General features: G+C 56.1%; 1 protein-coding gene across 10 annotated transcripts in view; it reads right to left on the reverse strand.

The window, feature by feature from the left end:
• Positions 1 to 16,034, reverse strand: part of GRM4 (glutamate metabotropic receptor 4) — a 151,556-nt gene that overhangs the window by 24,772 nt on the left and 110,750 nt on the right. For 7 of the 10 annotated variants that reach the window (XM_040473236.1, XM_040473230.1, XM_040473227.1 and 4 more), the window contains one exon: positions 11,682 to 12,364. The exons of 1 other annotated variant lie outside the window; for it this stretch is intronic. In XM_040473236.1, coding sequence (XP_040329170.1) covers positions 12,183 to 12,364 — 182 coding nt within the window. In that variant the 3' untranslated portion in view covers positions 11,682 to 12,182. Of the gene's footprint in view, positions 1 to 10,316; positions 11,291 to 11,681; positions 13,934 to 16,034 lie in introns of those variants that run through there. 2 more of the 10 variants (XM_040473233.1, XM_040473234.1) reach the window with 2 other exon arrangements.

Here is a 16,034-nt window from a genome sequence, read left to right on the forward strand (position 1 = left end):
GTCAATGCAATATGAGCGGAAAGGATTGTGTCACTTTCAGATGGAAGCACTTAAGGGCTGTCACGCAATTCTGCCCGTGCTCTTCCCCTGCCAAGAAAAACTTGTGTGGAGGTGATGGCATCATAAGATGGGGAACCTCCATCATCTGCAGTCCCCGAGTAACTATGATATGAGCAGTGCCCATTTGCCCTGACCTGCAAGCAAGGTACAAAATCTTTGTGGTTTTAAGCCCCTGAGAAATTGTGGTCATTTGTTACACAGCATAACCTAGCCCACCTGACTAATACAGTGAGATCACTGAATTCTCCCAAGAGCCCCACCATGTGCTCTCTACGCCCACTCCTCAGAATCATTCAACCATCACGTATTGGTTGAGTTCCCACTGGAAGAGGGCATTGGCCACATGCAGAGGAATGAGACATGGCCAGCCCCTGAGAAACCTGTGGCCTTAGATACAGAAGTGGTCAAGAAAATACAAGTGGAGCGGAGTGGAGGCACAGCAGGACTTGTCCCAGAGGAAGAAATACAAGCTAGAATCTTGATCTGATCATGCCCATTGTCCAAGCAAGTGCAGGCAGAGGTAGCAGAAGGGATGGCATCCCTGGTTATAGGGACGAACTTGGGCAAAGGTTAAGACAAGGGTAGAAAAGTCAAAACAGCATGCTGGAGAGTCAGCAGAATATAGGTGCACTCATTCAACAATATGTAAGCTGCTGTTATAGAAACAGAAAAATATAATGGTTTGAAAATAGAAGTTGAGTTCTCCCATGCCTAAGAGTCCAGAGCTGGGTGCCCCTAGGCTACAATGTGGTTCTGCCATCCCTTAAACTTGACTCCAATCTCGGAGTTCAGAGTGGCTGCTCCAGCTCCTGCCATCACATCTGCCTCCCAGCCATAGGGAAGAGGAAAGCATTACATGGAGCGCATGCCCACTCCTTCTAGAGATATAACTAGGAAACACAAGTCGTCATTCTTCCCTTCCAGCAGCTCCACCAACCAGTCATCCCAGCCAGCCTCAGCCCCAACTCTTTCCCCTCTGCATCTAACCAAGTCTCTCCTCTCCAGCTCCTCGCCTTTCTCCAGGTCCTCATCTCTTGCCAGGCCCAAGGCAGTGGCCTCCTAACAGGTCTCCCAGGCTCCAGGCCAGGCCCTCCAAATCATCACCCCTAAAATGGCCATCCCAATTTGCAGTTCTGACCAGGCCACTCGGCAGACCCTACAAGGCCCTCCTCCCCTCACCCTTGCCCACCTCTCCAGATTCCTCTCTCATCCCTGGAGTGTTCATCTCCATCTTCCCAATGCCCCTCCTTGGCTCCTCCTCCCAAATATCATGTTATTTATCACCTCTGTCTCTTTGTTCATCCCTGAAATAGCCTTTCCTGTTTCCAGCTTGCAGATCTCACATCCTTCTGGGGGGGGGCTCAGGTATTACTCCTTCAGGAAATGGACTCAGAGCCCCTGAGCTCCGGGCCGTGGACCTAGTCTCCACTTCCCCATTATTTCACAGTTGTTTCTTCAGTTGCTCTGCCTCTTAGTAACCGGCCGTGAACCTGGGCACATAGCAGTGCTTGAGAAGCAACTGAATGGAGAAATGAATGGTGGGCTAGTTGGGGTATCTTGGAGAGGCAATGCAGATTGGGGGCTAAGGGCGAGCACAGGAGCTAACCGCCTGGGTTCAAATCCCAGCTCCACTGCTTCCTGGCTGTGCACACCTGAGCAAGTTACTTAACCTCTCTGGGGTTCAGTGTCTCCGTCTGTAAAATGAGACTAAAGCTAGCACTCCCTTCATCCAGTTATGGTAAAGATGAAACAAGCCAATACATGTTGAACTTGGAGTGGTGCCTGGCCCTGAGTTAGCCCTTCTCGTTATGAGGCCGACCTCACGGGAGAACCTCTGATAAAAATGAGCAGGAAACAGCCTGAGTGTGGTTGCAGCTTGGAAAGACAGGAAGACACCTCCACTTCCGGCCAAAATGAAGTAGCAGGGACCAGATTTACCTTCCTGTCTGGAACAACAACAAAATGCATGAAATACATGAGCCCAGGATTCTCCAACACTGGACATTAAGCAACAAATGACAGTGCTTCCCGAGACATGAGAAACAAAGGAGGGGGGCCCTACAATTGTCACGCGTATGCCCAGAGACAGCTTCCAGGCTCTGGCACAAGAGAGGGGACCCAGCCAAGAGCCTGGAGTCTCCCATGCTAGGGCAGACAGAGCTGGGGTCCAGAGAGACCAAAGCGGGTAGAGTTTGCCAGTCAGAGGCCAGAGAAGAGACAGCTACGCAGAGAGAATCCCAAGGAATCTTCCCTCAAGAGCCCAGCTGCATAGCAATCAGGTTCCAGCAGGAAGCAAGCGGAAGCTGCTTAGAGGGCACGGATCACCAGGATTACACATGACCCACCAACCAGAGGAGAAAGCCTAGAGGTTTCGCTTTGCCAGTGGGGCGAAATGAGCCCTCACTAAATGCTGCTCTGGCCCCACCTAACAAAGCTTGAAAGCAAGACCTGAAAGGATTGAACCGTTTCCAAGTAACTTAACCACATTCCAGACAAAGCTCAAGAAACTTTATATGTATACAAAAATAACCAGCACCCTGTGCAGTGAAATTCACAATATCGGGCATCCAATAAGAAATGATCAGGTCACGCAGAGGAAGGATATGCAGCTCATAATGAGAAGATCAATCAATCAATTGAAACCAGCCAGGAAATTACATGGCATGAGTGAGCGAGGATATTCAAACAGTTATTGTAACTGTATTCCACACGTTCAAGAAGCTGGAGGAAAACAAACGCTTAACTAGAGACATGGCAGGTATGAGAAAGACCCACTTGAGCCTCTAGAGATGAAAGTTACAGTGCTGAGATGAGAAATGCACTGGAAACAATTAACAGCAGTTGGAAACCACAGAGGGGGGAAAAAGGTTAGGGAACCTCAAAACATAGTAATAAAACGTACACAAAATGAATCACAAAGAGGAAACAGACCCAAAATGAAAGAGTAGAGCATCACTGAGTTATTGGGCAACTTTGAGGCCAGATACATGTGTGCAGAGGTCCCTGAAGGAGAGAAGATAGAGGGGAGGACAGAAACAGTTTCAAAGAAATAATGGCCAAAAGCTTTCCAAATATGAGAACAGTAAACCTCCAGATCCCACAAGCTCCACAAAACCCAAGTGCAAGAAACATGAAGAAATGTCACACCGAGGCACGTCATAATCAAATTGCTTAAAACCGGCGATAAAGAGAAAACCTTAAAAGCAGCCAGAGAAAAGGGAGGTTATATACATTAGGACAAAGATCAGGATGACGACAGATTTCTCGCGGGAAAGACACAAGCCAGAAGGCAGGGAGCAGCATGTTTAAGGAACCGAGATGAAGACTGGAAGCTTGGGGGAAGGGCGGGAGGCGGGGGGGGCGCCGGGGGGGGCAGAGCCCACCGTCCAGGGCGACAGGTGGTGACGGCATGAAATCCAGGGATGGCAGAGAGAGCGGCGGAGACTTAGCCACCGCCCTGGGGTGCGAAGCGCGGTGTAGGGGAAGCTGTGGGTTCTGGCTCAGGTGGCTGCCGATCACCAAAACGGGGGACGTGGGAGAGGAACACATTTAGGAGACACTGTGGCTTCCACCACGGATGATTCTGAGTAACTAGCAGGGTGCACGGAAGGAGGTTTGGAGGCTGGGAGAGATACATAAATTTGGCACTTGTCTGATGATAGATTAGTCAGAATAGGAAAAGCTGTAACTCAGAAACAAATAAATCCTGAAATCTCAGCATCTTAACAAAAAAGCTTCTTATTCACACAAAGTTCACAGCGGGTTGGCAGAGGAGGCGCTCGGGCCAGTGACTCGGGGACCCACTGGCCTTCCATCTTCTATGCCAACTAAACCCGCCAGAGGAGGGGCCTAGCGGAGGAACACCATAGGCCCCGGCGGCGGCGGGGAGTGATGGGCGTGGCCGCTCCCCACAGCTCATTGGCCAGAAATGTCACGTGGCCTCTAGCCGCCTGCAAGGGAGGCTGGGAAACGAAGGGGGAGGACGCGGAAGTTTGGGAAAGCGCTGAGGCCGTGAGTTTAGGTGGGAGAGAGCCCACGGAACTTTTGAGGTAGAAGAAAAGAACTAAAGGGCATGGGCCAGGAGTCCCAGAGGGAGCTCTAGCCTTTGAGGAGTGGGGGGGAAGAAAAGTCCGAAACCACAGAGGAGGGCGAGCCGGGTGGAGGAAGAACAGAAGGGCACACACACACACACTGTCCTGGAGGGTAGGGCTCCAGGGCAGGTGCAAGACCCATCCTGACCTGCCCGTGTGTCCTTTGGGAGTCTTGACATCGTCTTCAGGAGATAGTATTATCTCTGTTTCACAGATGCAGAAAGCGAGGTTCCGAGGGCTGAGTGACTCAGGTGCCTGAGTCACAGTGACCTGGCAGAGACCAAAGCCAGCGTTCTTCCCCCCAAGCTCTGCTCCCTGCTTTCCCAAGTGCACCCTTGGAAGGGACAGTGCTTACCAGGGAGAGCTTTTACTGGGATCCTCTGAAAACCGTGCTTCTCTGATTTTCTTTTTTTTTTTTTTTTAATTTTTTTTTCAACATTTATTTATTTTTGGGACAGAGAGAGACAGAGCATGAACGGGGGAGGGGCAGAGAGAGAGGGAGACACAGAATTGGAAACAGGCTCCAGGCTCTGAGCCATCAGCCCAGAGCCCGATGTGGGGCTCGAACTCACGGAGCGCGAGATCGTGACCTGGCCGAAGTCGGACGCTTAACCGACTGCGCCACCCAGGCGCCCCGCTTCTCTGATTTTCTAGGTTGATCGGGATGGTGGTGGGGAGGGTCTTTCTGGGGTCTCTCAAATCCTCACCAGCTTCTCGGCCCCCCGGACCTCAGGTTCCTCCACCACCTCCGTTGACCTGCACCCCGAGCACCACACTGTGGTAAGAGTGCAGGGCTGGCCGGCCCACCTGGACTGGTCCTGCCCCCCAAACAACCCGCACCCCTTCTCCGTCTTCTCCCCCTGCCCCACAGTATTAACAAAACCTCCTCCCGTCACAGATCACAGACAGACAACCGGGACTGGGGATGCCAAAGCAAGGGCCTCATTTGCATAGGCAAGCTCCTCCCCCACCCCTTGATGTGTGCACAGTTGCCATAGCAACATGCCCCCAAAGACTCTTCTTCCCAGTCACCTCCCCTTCCTGTACTGCTTGGAATGCTGGCTCCCTACCCAGGCTGCGAGGGCTCAGAACTCAATCCCTCACTTTACGGATGAAGAAACTGAGGCCCAGAGAGGGAAAGCAACTTGCCCAAGGGCACACGGCGAGTCAGCAGCAGGTCCTTACCTAGAATCCGGGCCCCCTGATACCAACTCCAGGGTGTCTCTCACCCTGGGGCGGGGGGATCAGCTCCCTTTCCAATCATCAGCTTGCTACATTCAGGCTCACCTCGGGCCTCTAGGGAAGACCTTGGGCAGCTACAATGAAGAAATGACCACTGGGCTTTGGGCAGAGACTCAGGGTCAGAGCCAAGTATGGGGCATTGTGGAAGTGCGGATACAGCTAAATAGGCCCCTCTGGGTCTCCAGCCCAGCCCCTCCCCCACAACTCACTCATTCCACAAATATTTATTATATGCCTGCTGTGTGTCAGGTGCTGTTCTAGGCCCCCGGGTTTCAGCTGTGATCAAAGTGACGAAACCCCCTGCCCTACGGGGCTGACATCCTTGTGGGAGCAGGAAGATGATGTGCAAACCACGTGGACGTAATATGATGTTGGGGTGAGGTGGTGTTCAGAAAGGGGCAGAGGGCCACTTGCTACTCGAGTTAAGGTAATCTGCGTGTTCTTTCACAACTTACCTGTCCCCTGTCCCACACCCCAGGGCAGCTGGTATCTTCATACCAGGCTCCGATATGATTGCCAAGCAATTGATGTGTTTTGGGCGAACGCACCTTGGCCCAGGAGACTGAGGCTTTACCGGTAGAATTTTAAGTAGCACAGGTGGCAGCTGGGAAGATGTTTGGGGGCAGCGGCCTCCCTGAAACGCTGCGGGCAGCTGCCCTTCCTGTTCCTAGCATGGCCTGCAGGCTCAAAAAAAATCTGTCAGAGGCCCAGCAAAGATCACCTACCACCACGCTGCAGCATCAAAATACTAGACTGCAGTATAGTTCCTGCAGAAAGACGGCCCTTCACCTCATAGAAAGAACAGCAACTCACAAGTGCCCCTGGAAGCGGACTCCAGATGTCAGGCTCTGTTAGCAGACCCCTCCCTGGGAGGGGGGTTTTATTCCACCTCCTGTGGAAATCTTCAAACGTGTGAGTGGAGAGTAGTATAAAGAAACTCCCAGGTGCCTGTGTGCAGCTCAAGAAACAGCAACTCGAGGCTACTCGGGTTTTCACCCGACCCCCTTCCTGCCCACTGGAACAGCAAAGTGGGACTGGTTTTATAAGGAAAGGGAAGAGCAGGAAGGCCCTCCCACCCCAACCTGGAAGAGGAGGGCTCTCCAGAAGTTCCAATAAGGCAAGCCAACAAGGAGGCATTCTTGGGCAGGGAGTGCCCAGGGCAGACCCTGAAGCTGAGGGAGCCCTGGGGAGCCACAGCCAGGATGGGGGCTCCTGGGTCAGCTGATGGGGTAGAGGAGCCTGGCTAAGGGAGCCAAGCCCCATTTCCTGCCCCAATTTCACCTCTTTGTTTTCTTTCCCTCCTCTCTCTCCCCCCGCCCCCCCTTGCAATAAAAACGTAATTATGGGCTTTATAAAAAAAAAAAAAGGCAAATTATGGTGACATGCTTTAATTATCTGCCGAGCAATGGCGGGCTGAATTACACAGGCAGGGCCTTGGAGGTTACCTAAAAATAAAGCAAGAAGCCTCATTAAATGCTAATTGCTGCTTTTGCCAACCGAAGTGAGATTTGGGCACCATGTGCCATTCAGTGCCAGGCTGTCTTCAGGGAGGCCCAAGCCCTGGGAGGCTCCGGGTGCCAGGGCCAAGCTCTGCTGGGCACCCAGGGCAGTGCAGGGCAGGCGGTGGGGGCAGAGAGAAGCTCAGATGCCAGGGAGAGTGCCTCAGTCTCCCCTCGCTGTTGAGTGGGCAGATGGAAACCCCAGGCTGGGAGGAGGAAGCTGCAGGCCTTAGTAAGAGCCTCTAAAACAAAGGGCCTGTGGCCTGTCCTCTGGCCAGAGGGGAGCCACGTGGCCTCCTGAAAGGTCAGCATCTTTCTGTGGGCTCCCGAGGACCCCTCCCTGGGCCTGGAGGCTGAGATGGTGTGGGGGCACCTGGCATGGTGTTCACAGGCCAATTCCTGGTCCTTTTTGCCTCTGCCACCAGGGCCTGAGAAGGCAGGACAGGAGAAACAGACCAGGAGACGCTGGAACTTCGCATCTGAGCTGGAAGGGACCCAAGCTTGTATACTGCCTCTGAGGCTGAGTCCCCAGGGACCTAGGAGTTCCACAAAGGTGTCCTGTGTGCCCCGCTGGCTTGGTAGCTTGGTGGGCTTCTGCCCCGGGCTAGTCGTAGCCTAGCCTTGGCTTTGGGCCTCCACGAGCTCTCGAGTGGGCGTTGTTCCCTCTTGTCTGCAGAACCCCAAAGTCCAGTGCCACATCCACCTCGTTCATTACTTCACACCCTCAGCCTGGCCCGTAGTAGGTACTTAATACCTGTGGATTGGATGCGTAAAGAACCAAGTCTGGGTGGGGCCCATAATTTGTTTTTCTAACAAGTTCCCGGGGATGCTGCTGCTGATTTAAAGGAAAGGTTCTGCCATTGGAACAGCTTGAAAACCACCGAGTTCCCTGGCCCACTGGGCTGCCTAGCAGACACCTGGGGAGATTGTAAAATGTATTGTCACCGGCCCCACCCACAAAGGAGGAGGCTGCAGCCCTGGGGCCTCTGGGCCTCTCCCTGGGAGCTTGTGGACACCCCATCACCCTGCTTACCGAGCAAAGGTCTCTGGGGGCCACCATCCCTCTCTCCAGGGAACCAGGGGCACTGCAAAGCCAGCCCCCATCTTTTTGAAGTACAAAATTCCAAAGGCACTGCTCATCTGTCTGCCTCTCTTGGGTGTCCCACATGAGCCCGGGGAATTAACAGCATGGCAGAGGGAGCAAAGGTGAGCAGCCACGGGGCTTTCCCACCGGTGCATCAGAGCACATCCCAGTGGGGCCCACCTGTGGGATCCCAGGCCCGGCTTCACCGGCTGTGCCTTCCAGGTGATGCGTGGCACCCACCCTCCCACACCCCTGCGCCGGGTCTGCCTCCCGGAAGTGCTGGAGAGACTAGTCCCTCCTCTCCACCCCTGACCCATGGAGCCGCACACTTCTCCATTTCCCGGACACGGCTCCTTGGAATTCACACCCCACCCAAGGCTTCCCCTACCTACCCCACCCTATTCCTATAACTATGTTCCTTTGGGATATTCGGCATTTCTAGGCTGTAGAAATGCTGAGGCCTAGATCTTCCCCATCAGACGGGAAGCTCCCTGAGGGACAGGCTGTGTTTCGCCCCTCAGGGCAGTCCCTGAAGGTGGGGCTATGTCTCCTCCATCTGACTGGCACCCCCCTGAGGCCGGGGCCTGGGTGCCTCCTTTCCACCTGCCCCTTCACAGAGTCCTAGTCAGGCTGGACTAGGCCAAGTCTCAGGAATGCCTGATGGGTCTAAGGCCCACCAAGAGCCCACCCCTGGCTCTGGGCACTGAGGGGAGCAGAGCGGGCAGCACCCCACTCGGAAAGAAGTTGATTCTCCCCAGTGGAACCTAGAAGAGGGGCTCCACAGATATGGGGGGCTCCACAGATGTGGGGAGGGCACCTGGGAAAGGCCTGTGCTGAGCATCAAATCCTCCGCCTAGCCTTGGGCCTCAACACCGCAATCGCCTTGGGAGGGAAACAGACCAGAGAGGGGACAAGGTGCCCGGGCTGGAGATGTCATTGGAGGACTGGTTGCACTCCCCTTCATCCAAACCGCCCCCCACCACAGGCACGCGCTCACACACCCCGCCCTGGGAGCTTCTGGCAAACACCCTTGGTCTGACCACCTAGTTTTGCCTGATTAGGCTAGAGCACTGGGTAGAATCTATTCTGGGGCGCAGGAACCATCCTGCAAAAGCAAGACAATCAGTGAGAGACACCCTCTTTGCCCTTCCTTTCCTTACAAATACCGAGCATAAAGTAGGTGCTCTACACACACACACACTCTCTCTCTCTCTCTCTCTCTCTCTCTCTCCCAGGCCCTCCAAGGGAACAGATTGCCTGAGCAGAGGTGGGCGTGACACCAGCCCTCCCGAAGGAGTTAGACGGGCTTACATAGGGGGCACTGCCCAGGGCACCATTTAATGCACCAGCCTCACCTCTACACACCCAGTCCCTGCCTGGCCCCCACTGGGGGCCCTCGCGCCCCACACTTTAGCCAGCCAAGGAGGTAGGAGGGGGTGTGGGGCCTGGGGCGGGCCAGAAAGGGGCGGCACAGGAAGCCTGGGCTTCAGCTGCCGCTGTGGCCTCATTGTGTCGCTGGCTCTGTAATTTACCCCCGGCAGGGCCCAGCCCCTAAGCTGCTTCCCGCTCCCTCCCGCCCAGCCTGCCAACGAAGCCAGCTGCTGTGAACACACACTTGCACACTTGCCGCTGGCCAGGGACAAGCATCGTCACGATGTGGGTGCAATGTGGTTTTACCCCCACTTGGGCCTAAACAGACACACTAGACAGACAAGCATGCATATGGAGGTACCAAGAGCACACACAGACGTGCAGCTAAAACAGACACACACACACACAGGGCTGGGGGAGCCACACGCACATACCTGTGCCACACACCTGGCCCACGCGGACACACGCCACACTCCAATCTCTAGGACAGAGACACACATCATCCTAGCACCTGTCACCTGGAGACAGGACAGGCGGGAGGGCAGGGCTGTGGGTGCTGGGAGCCCTGGAAGCCAATTTCTCAAGAGGAGAGTTTCCGGGCTAGATGGAGGAGAAGCAGCAGCTTGTTACGGGGCGGGGATCGGAGGCCCAGGTGTAAGGACTGTGAGAGGAGAGGAAGGGCCAAAACGGTACCTTCCTTAGGGGCTGCAGGGCCAGGGACAGGAATAGAACATCCCCCTTAGGGGACCACCAGATGCTGATTTCTGGAATGTGCTGCAAAGTCCTGGTCCCTCCCTGCCCAAGGCCTCTCCGTGTTCCCACTCGATGCCAGCCCCGGAGGCAGCCTCCATCGCCCGCAAGCCCTAGGGTCCATGACCCACTTGCTCCTTGCCTCTAATTCCAGGCTCTCCGGCTGCAGGTTGAGACTGGGGTCCCCCTGCAGGGCCCTCAGTGGATGTGGAGCCAGGGTGCAAAACCATGTGTTTATTTTTATTAGAAATGTTCTTGGTATAAAAACAATCATGCGCTACACATTGTCATCAATAACCATCACCAAACACCCAGGCACTGAACTCCGTGTCATCAGCAGGACGGGCAGGCGGGCAGGCGGGCAGGACACACAGCAGACGGGAGGGGGCAGGCGGGCAGGCTGCGGGCCACAGGGACACACACAGAGGCCACCAGGAGGACGCGGCACTTTGCAACACACGCGAGATTCGTTTTTGTTTTGGCTTTTTTGTGTTTGGAATTTTTTTGAGCTTTTTCTCTTTTGCGACACGTACGGTTTGGTGAATTGGGAGGTGGTGACGGGGAGAGAGCAAAGGCGGGGTGCGATGAAGGTGAGGAGGGGGCGAGGACAGGGAAGAAAAATGCACGAGACCTGGGTGGAGCACAAGAGAAAAAACTGGAGAGACCTGGAGACAGAGAATGCATCAGGGAGAGGAGGCAGAGGCAGAAAGAAAGAAGAGTAGAGCACACAGGTGAAGACACAGAGAGAAAAGGCAGTGATAAAATAAAGACAGGGATGGAGACGGACTCGGACGGTCACCAGTGGGACAGGCAGAGACGAAGGGAGAGAGAGAAAACCAACACTGGGGCCCACACAGCCTGGGCCCCTGTGATTTGGGGCCAGGAGGGGCCATGGTCCAAGATGCAGGCTCTTGGGGTGGCCTGAAGCTTCCCCAGCCCCTTGTCCTCCTCCTGTCACCTGCCCGGCTTGCCCAGGCTGCCCAGCAGTGACCGCCGGGGGCTCTGCTGTCCTCAGCACCAAGCCACGTCCGTGGGCGCCCACGGGCAGGCAAGACATCAGCTGGGCCCCTGGGAGTGGCCCTGGCCCGACGCATCAGCCACAAGGGTCTTGGATCCTCCTCTTGTTCGGCTCTGGCGGCCTAGCTAGATTGCATGGTTGGTGTAGGTGACGTAGGTCTGTTTGGTGGCCAGTGCTGGAAGGAGAGAGACCGGGGGTACCCAGGCATCAGGGGCTGGCTTCTTCAAACCCCCCTTCCACTCAGGCGTTGCCCTGCCCACGGCATCAAGTCCAGACCCCTGAACCAAGCAGTTCACAGCCCCCAAACCACATGGTGGCCCCACCCCACCCATCCCATCGCTTGCCCCCCCTTTCCTTCCACCACCCTGCACCCCCCCCCCACCTCACTGGACTCGCCCAGTCTCTGAACATCCTTCCCACCTCCACATCTTTGCTGGGGCCAGGCTGCTTGCCTGGAGTGCCCTGCCCTCCCCACAGTTGTTTTAGTTAGGACCCCTCCTTAGAACACTCCCCCCCCACCCCCCCCCCCCCCCACGAAGCCCCTGCCACCTCCCGACTCCACCACACTTGAAGAGAATTGTTTTTATTTGTAATATAATTGTATAGCCTTAAAGTATTATCAACAGAAGTTTTCAGGTCAACAGCACATGTTCTAGAAGAACACATGCAAAGAACAGACATTAGACATAGCCTGGCAGCCTAGGGGACGGGAGTGGTGAGTTGGGACGGAGGAAATAAATGACGGAACCGGAGCAGGGGGGGCTCATGAGGCTAGAAACTGACGAGCTGACCAGTTGGCCCCCGTGCCACACCCAAGGGAAGTGGAAGGCCTCCAGGTCCCCTTGGGCCTTGGTCCGGCTACCCTTCCCATTTCTAGGTGTCCCTGTCTCACCTCAGCCTCGAGGCCTCCTTATCCGCACCCATGGCTCTGGCCCTCCCTCAGCCACTCCTGGGGCCCTCTGCACCACTCACAGCTGGGTGACAACATCAGCTTTTCGGGGCAGCACGAGCCTCCCCCTGCCTCTGCCCGGCCGGGGTTCAGACCTCACAGCAGCCTAGTGAGGAGGCTAGGTAAATGCCACCCTCATGTGAAAAATGAGGCACTGGGGTGAGGACCCTGGCCAGGTCCTTGGTTCTGTCCTGTCCGGATCCAGGGTCTCCCTCCACGGCCTGGGACAGCTCAGTGGAGAGTAATCAAGGTCAGCCTTGCCGCTTGGGGTGGGAGTTGTATGCTGGTGCCCAGAGGAGGCTGGATGGGAGACAATCAGGGGGCCTTTGTTTGCAAAGCTGCCCTGATACCCCATCAGGGTCCTGTCTTCTCGGGAAAGGAGTGCATGGCCAAGGCATCTGGCCTGGGGCAGAGGGCACTGAGGGGAGCAGTGCGGTGGGCTGCCCACGGTACCCCCCAATCCTCTCTACCCCGTTTTCCCAGGGCCCATGACTGCCAAGTAAAGACTACATTTCCCGAGCTCCCTGCTTGATGGCGTTCCTGCGAATGACACGTGAGGGTCGTGAGGGCTGTGTGTGACTTGCGTGTCATTTGATTAAAACAGATGGTTTCTCCTGTACTTCCTCTCTTCTGCTTTCCAGGGACAGAACAGACACTGAGGGCAACTAGCCTCAGCACAGCCCTCTGGGAGCCAACGGAGCCAGATGGAAGAAACCCGGGTCCCCATTCCTGCCCATCTACCACACCAGTGTAGCTGGAAGCCCACTGACACGGGCCAGATTGCTGGGTCCAACTCTCAGAGGGCCCATCAAGTGCGGCAAGAAGCAAACTCGTTGGGGGTGGGGTGAGCAGAGGACGGCACCGCAGGACCAGTGGGGAGGCACGCGGGGTGGAGGGCAGGTGAACGAAAGGAAAGGACGAACTTTCTCCTGGCCAGAGCTGAGTGGAGAGGATGGCCTTATGTGGTCGTGGAAATATTCAAGCAGAACATGAACAATCACTTGGCTGGGCAGTAGCCGGGAAGTTTTGAGTTTTAGGTGCCACCGGGACAGGTGACGGGGCCCATGACTTCAGGAAGAGAGTAAGAACACAGCACCTTACAGTGTGCCAAGACTTGCCACCTTCATTTCTAAAATGACCCATAGGCCTCCAGGGCGCCGGCTGACTATGAGAGTAGAAGGACCATGGACAGCACCCGTGAGGTGCCTGGCCGGGCATACTTGGGGAAGGAACCCGCCATGAGGCCAGAGGTGCTGAGAGGGAGGTATGAGGGTGCACAGATCTAGGGACAGGAGCCTCTAATCCCCCCCTCTGTGACTTCCGGAAGCTCTTCCCCCACCCTGCTAGGCCTCAGTTTCCCTACCTGTTACATGAGAGCGGTGGCCCTTTTGCCCCAACTGCTTGTCCTAAGGGGCTCCCCCAGCCCCAGTCTCCACCCTCCGCTATCCAGCACCGTCAGAAAGTGAGCCGGCAGCTTAATCACGAGCTGCAGGCCAGGCCGATGAGAATCAGTTCCCCAGGGCTCCATCACCCCCTGGGTGAACTGATAAAATTGAGTTTCCAAACCTGTAAACCCGTCAGCAGCCATGGCTCAGGGGTGAAGGAAAACTACAGCAGCAGCAGCAGCAGCAAAACCACCAACTGTAGGGAAATGGGCGCCTGAGGGCGGCCGTGGGGGCACCGAGGCGGGTGAGAGGGGAGCAGGTGGTGGGGGAGGTGAGGGACAGTTGGGCCCGGCTGTCCCTCTAAGACCAGAGCTGTCTCCAATAGAAAATCCAGTCCTTGGGTTCCAGAACCTGGAAGCGCATTCGGCCCTCAGCTACAAGCCAGGGGCCCCAGAGTCCTTCAGCGGAGCTTCGGTCTCACCATCTGGAAAATGGGAGCAGTGAGTCTGCCCGGGCTCCCGGGAGCTAACTGTGAGGCTCAAAGGGAAGCGCTCTGGCCAGGAGTCAGGAGACTTTGGGTCCAGTCCTGCCCTCCCCAGGACAGGGGATCTCAGCACCTGCCAAGGAGCCCTTCCAACAACCTGAACCTCTCGAGTCTCAAGTCCCTCATCTGTAAAATGGGATAATAAACCCTTGGCTGGCTCTCAGCCACAGGGTGGATGGAAATCCTCTTTAAACCCTGCAAAGGGACAGGGCTGAAATAACCATAGCAATGAGGACAGGGCGGGGAGAGCGACACTCCAGGGGCATCCTCAGCATGAAGGGAGGGACGGGGTGAGGGGTGTGTACAAAGGTCCCCAAACCCATCCCTTGCTGATGACAGGCTGTTGCTGCTGGTTTTCAGTCCCTGCCACCTCAGAGAACAATTAGCTGGGCAGTGGCAAGCACGAGCTGACAGCCCCCATTTGTTGCCCCATGTCTCTGTGCCCAATCTGCCCGCAATCAGGCCCCTGAATTATTTATTCTGTTGTTTGTTTAAAGATACGTGGCCTGCCAGTGACAGAGTGAAAAATGTCCCTGTTTCACAGGAGTGACATCTCCCCACTTTTCCCGCTCACGCCCCCTCGGTCTGGCATCCCCAGAATTAATCACCTGGCTCCCACCCAACACGTCTACAGCCCCTGCTGTCACCGAGCTAAGGGGCAGTGGGGGCAAGGGGCCCTGGCCTCTGGCTTCTACGGCAGCTCTCACCCTTCCCCTGCAGGAAGCAGGGGGCTGGGAACACTGTATGTCCCCTCACCAAGCCTCCGCTCCCCTCCTTGTCTGGTGGGGGGTGGGGTGGGAAGGGGTAGTAATTGTACCCTGTCCCCATGTGACCAACCTGAAGAGAGTCAGAAGAAACAATGTCTATCACAACTGTCAGGGAAGGTCCCACACTCTGCTTCCCTCCTTTGGAGTCGGGGTGTTAGCTCTAGTTAGCCGCCCATGGGCCCTGGAGGGTTAATGCCCCACTCTGATGAGCCTGGGGGCCGGAGCTCGTTTGACAGACCTGCTCCTGCCCCAGCAGAGTAAGATATGAGGGATGGAACCCGGGAAGGGTAAATCTCCATGGGAAGGAGGAAAACAGAAGTCAGGAGTGGGGGGTGGGGAGCAGTGAGGGGTCCCTGCTCGGGACAGAAGGGCCTGGCTAGGGGCCGCACGTGGGGTTTCTGCAGATCTAGACACAAAAGGCCAGAGGTGGGGAGTTCTAGGAGAACAGTGCCCCTTCCCATCTCAGAGTGGAGGGCCCACGTGGCACCTGAAGGGAGGGCTGTAGGTCCCAGGGAAGCTGGTGCTCTGGGAGGAAGAGCAAGATTGAAAAGAACCAGAGGTCATTTGGCAAAAGACGGCGGGGGGGGTGGGGGGGGTGGGCAACACAGAGTCATCAGGATGTCAGTGAAAGGGGTGTGCCAGAAGCCAGGTATACTGCTCTGCCCGGAGAATGGAGACCCAGAGATAGGGAGGCCATGTGAAGTCAGGGTCAAGGGAAAGACACTGTGGGGCCAGCCAGCCACCACCTTGCTGTGTGGCCTCAGGAGAATCCCTCACCCTCTCTGGGCCTCGGCTGCGAATCAAACCTCTAGCCCTACCCAGGCCTCATGGGCCTCCTGTCGAGATCACGGAACAGGGGAGAGGGCTTTGGGAGTAAAAAGTCCTGTTTGGATGTAGGAAGGGACTCTCCTTCTTTCCACAGGTGGCAGTCACTCAACAGGCGGAAGCCGTGCCCAGAAAGGAAGGGAGGATGCTTCAACCCGGAGCCACAGGTGGGGAGCCTGTGAGAGGCGCTGCCCCGGCCAAAACACACCAGGGAGGCCAGGTCTCCTATTTCTCCTGACCTACTTGCGGATGACAAAGGACCTCCTCTCCGGAGCCTGTGCTCCAGACCCTCCTGGAGTCTAGCTCATATCCCTCCTGCTGCCATGGCCGATGTCCATTTGGGGCCTCTGCCCCAGGACTAGAGGCAAGAAGCTGAGTGTTAACTGTTAACTCCCAGGTCCCTCTGGGACTGAAAGTCTCCTGGGCGGGGGGGGGGGGGGGGGGGGGGG

This window comes from Herpailurus yagouaroundi, unplaced genomic scaffold (genome assembly GCF_014898765.1).
Source record: "Herpailurus yagouaroundi ecotype Mexico unplaced genomic scaffold, PumYag 139, whole genome shotgun sequence".
Classification (NCBI taxonomy): domain Eukaryota; kingdom Metazoa; phylum Chordata; class Mammalia; order Carnivora; family Felidae; genus Herpailurus; species Herpailurus yagouaroundi.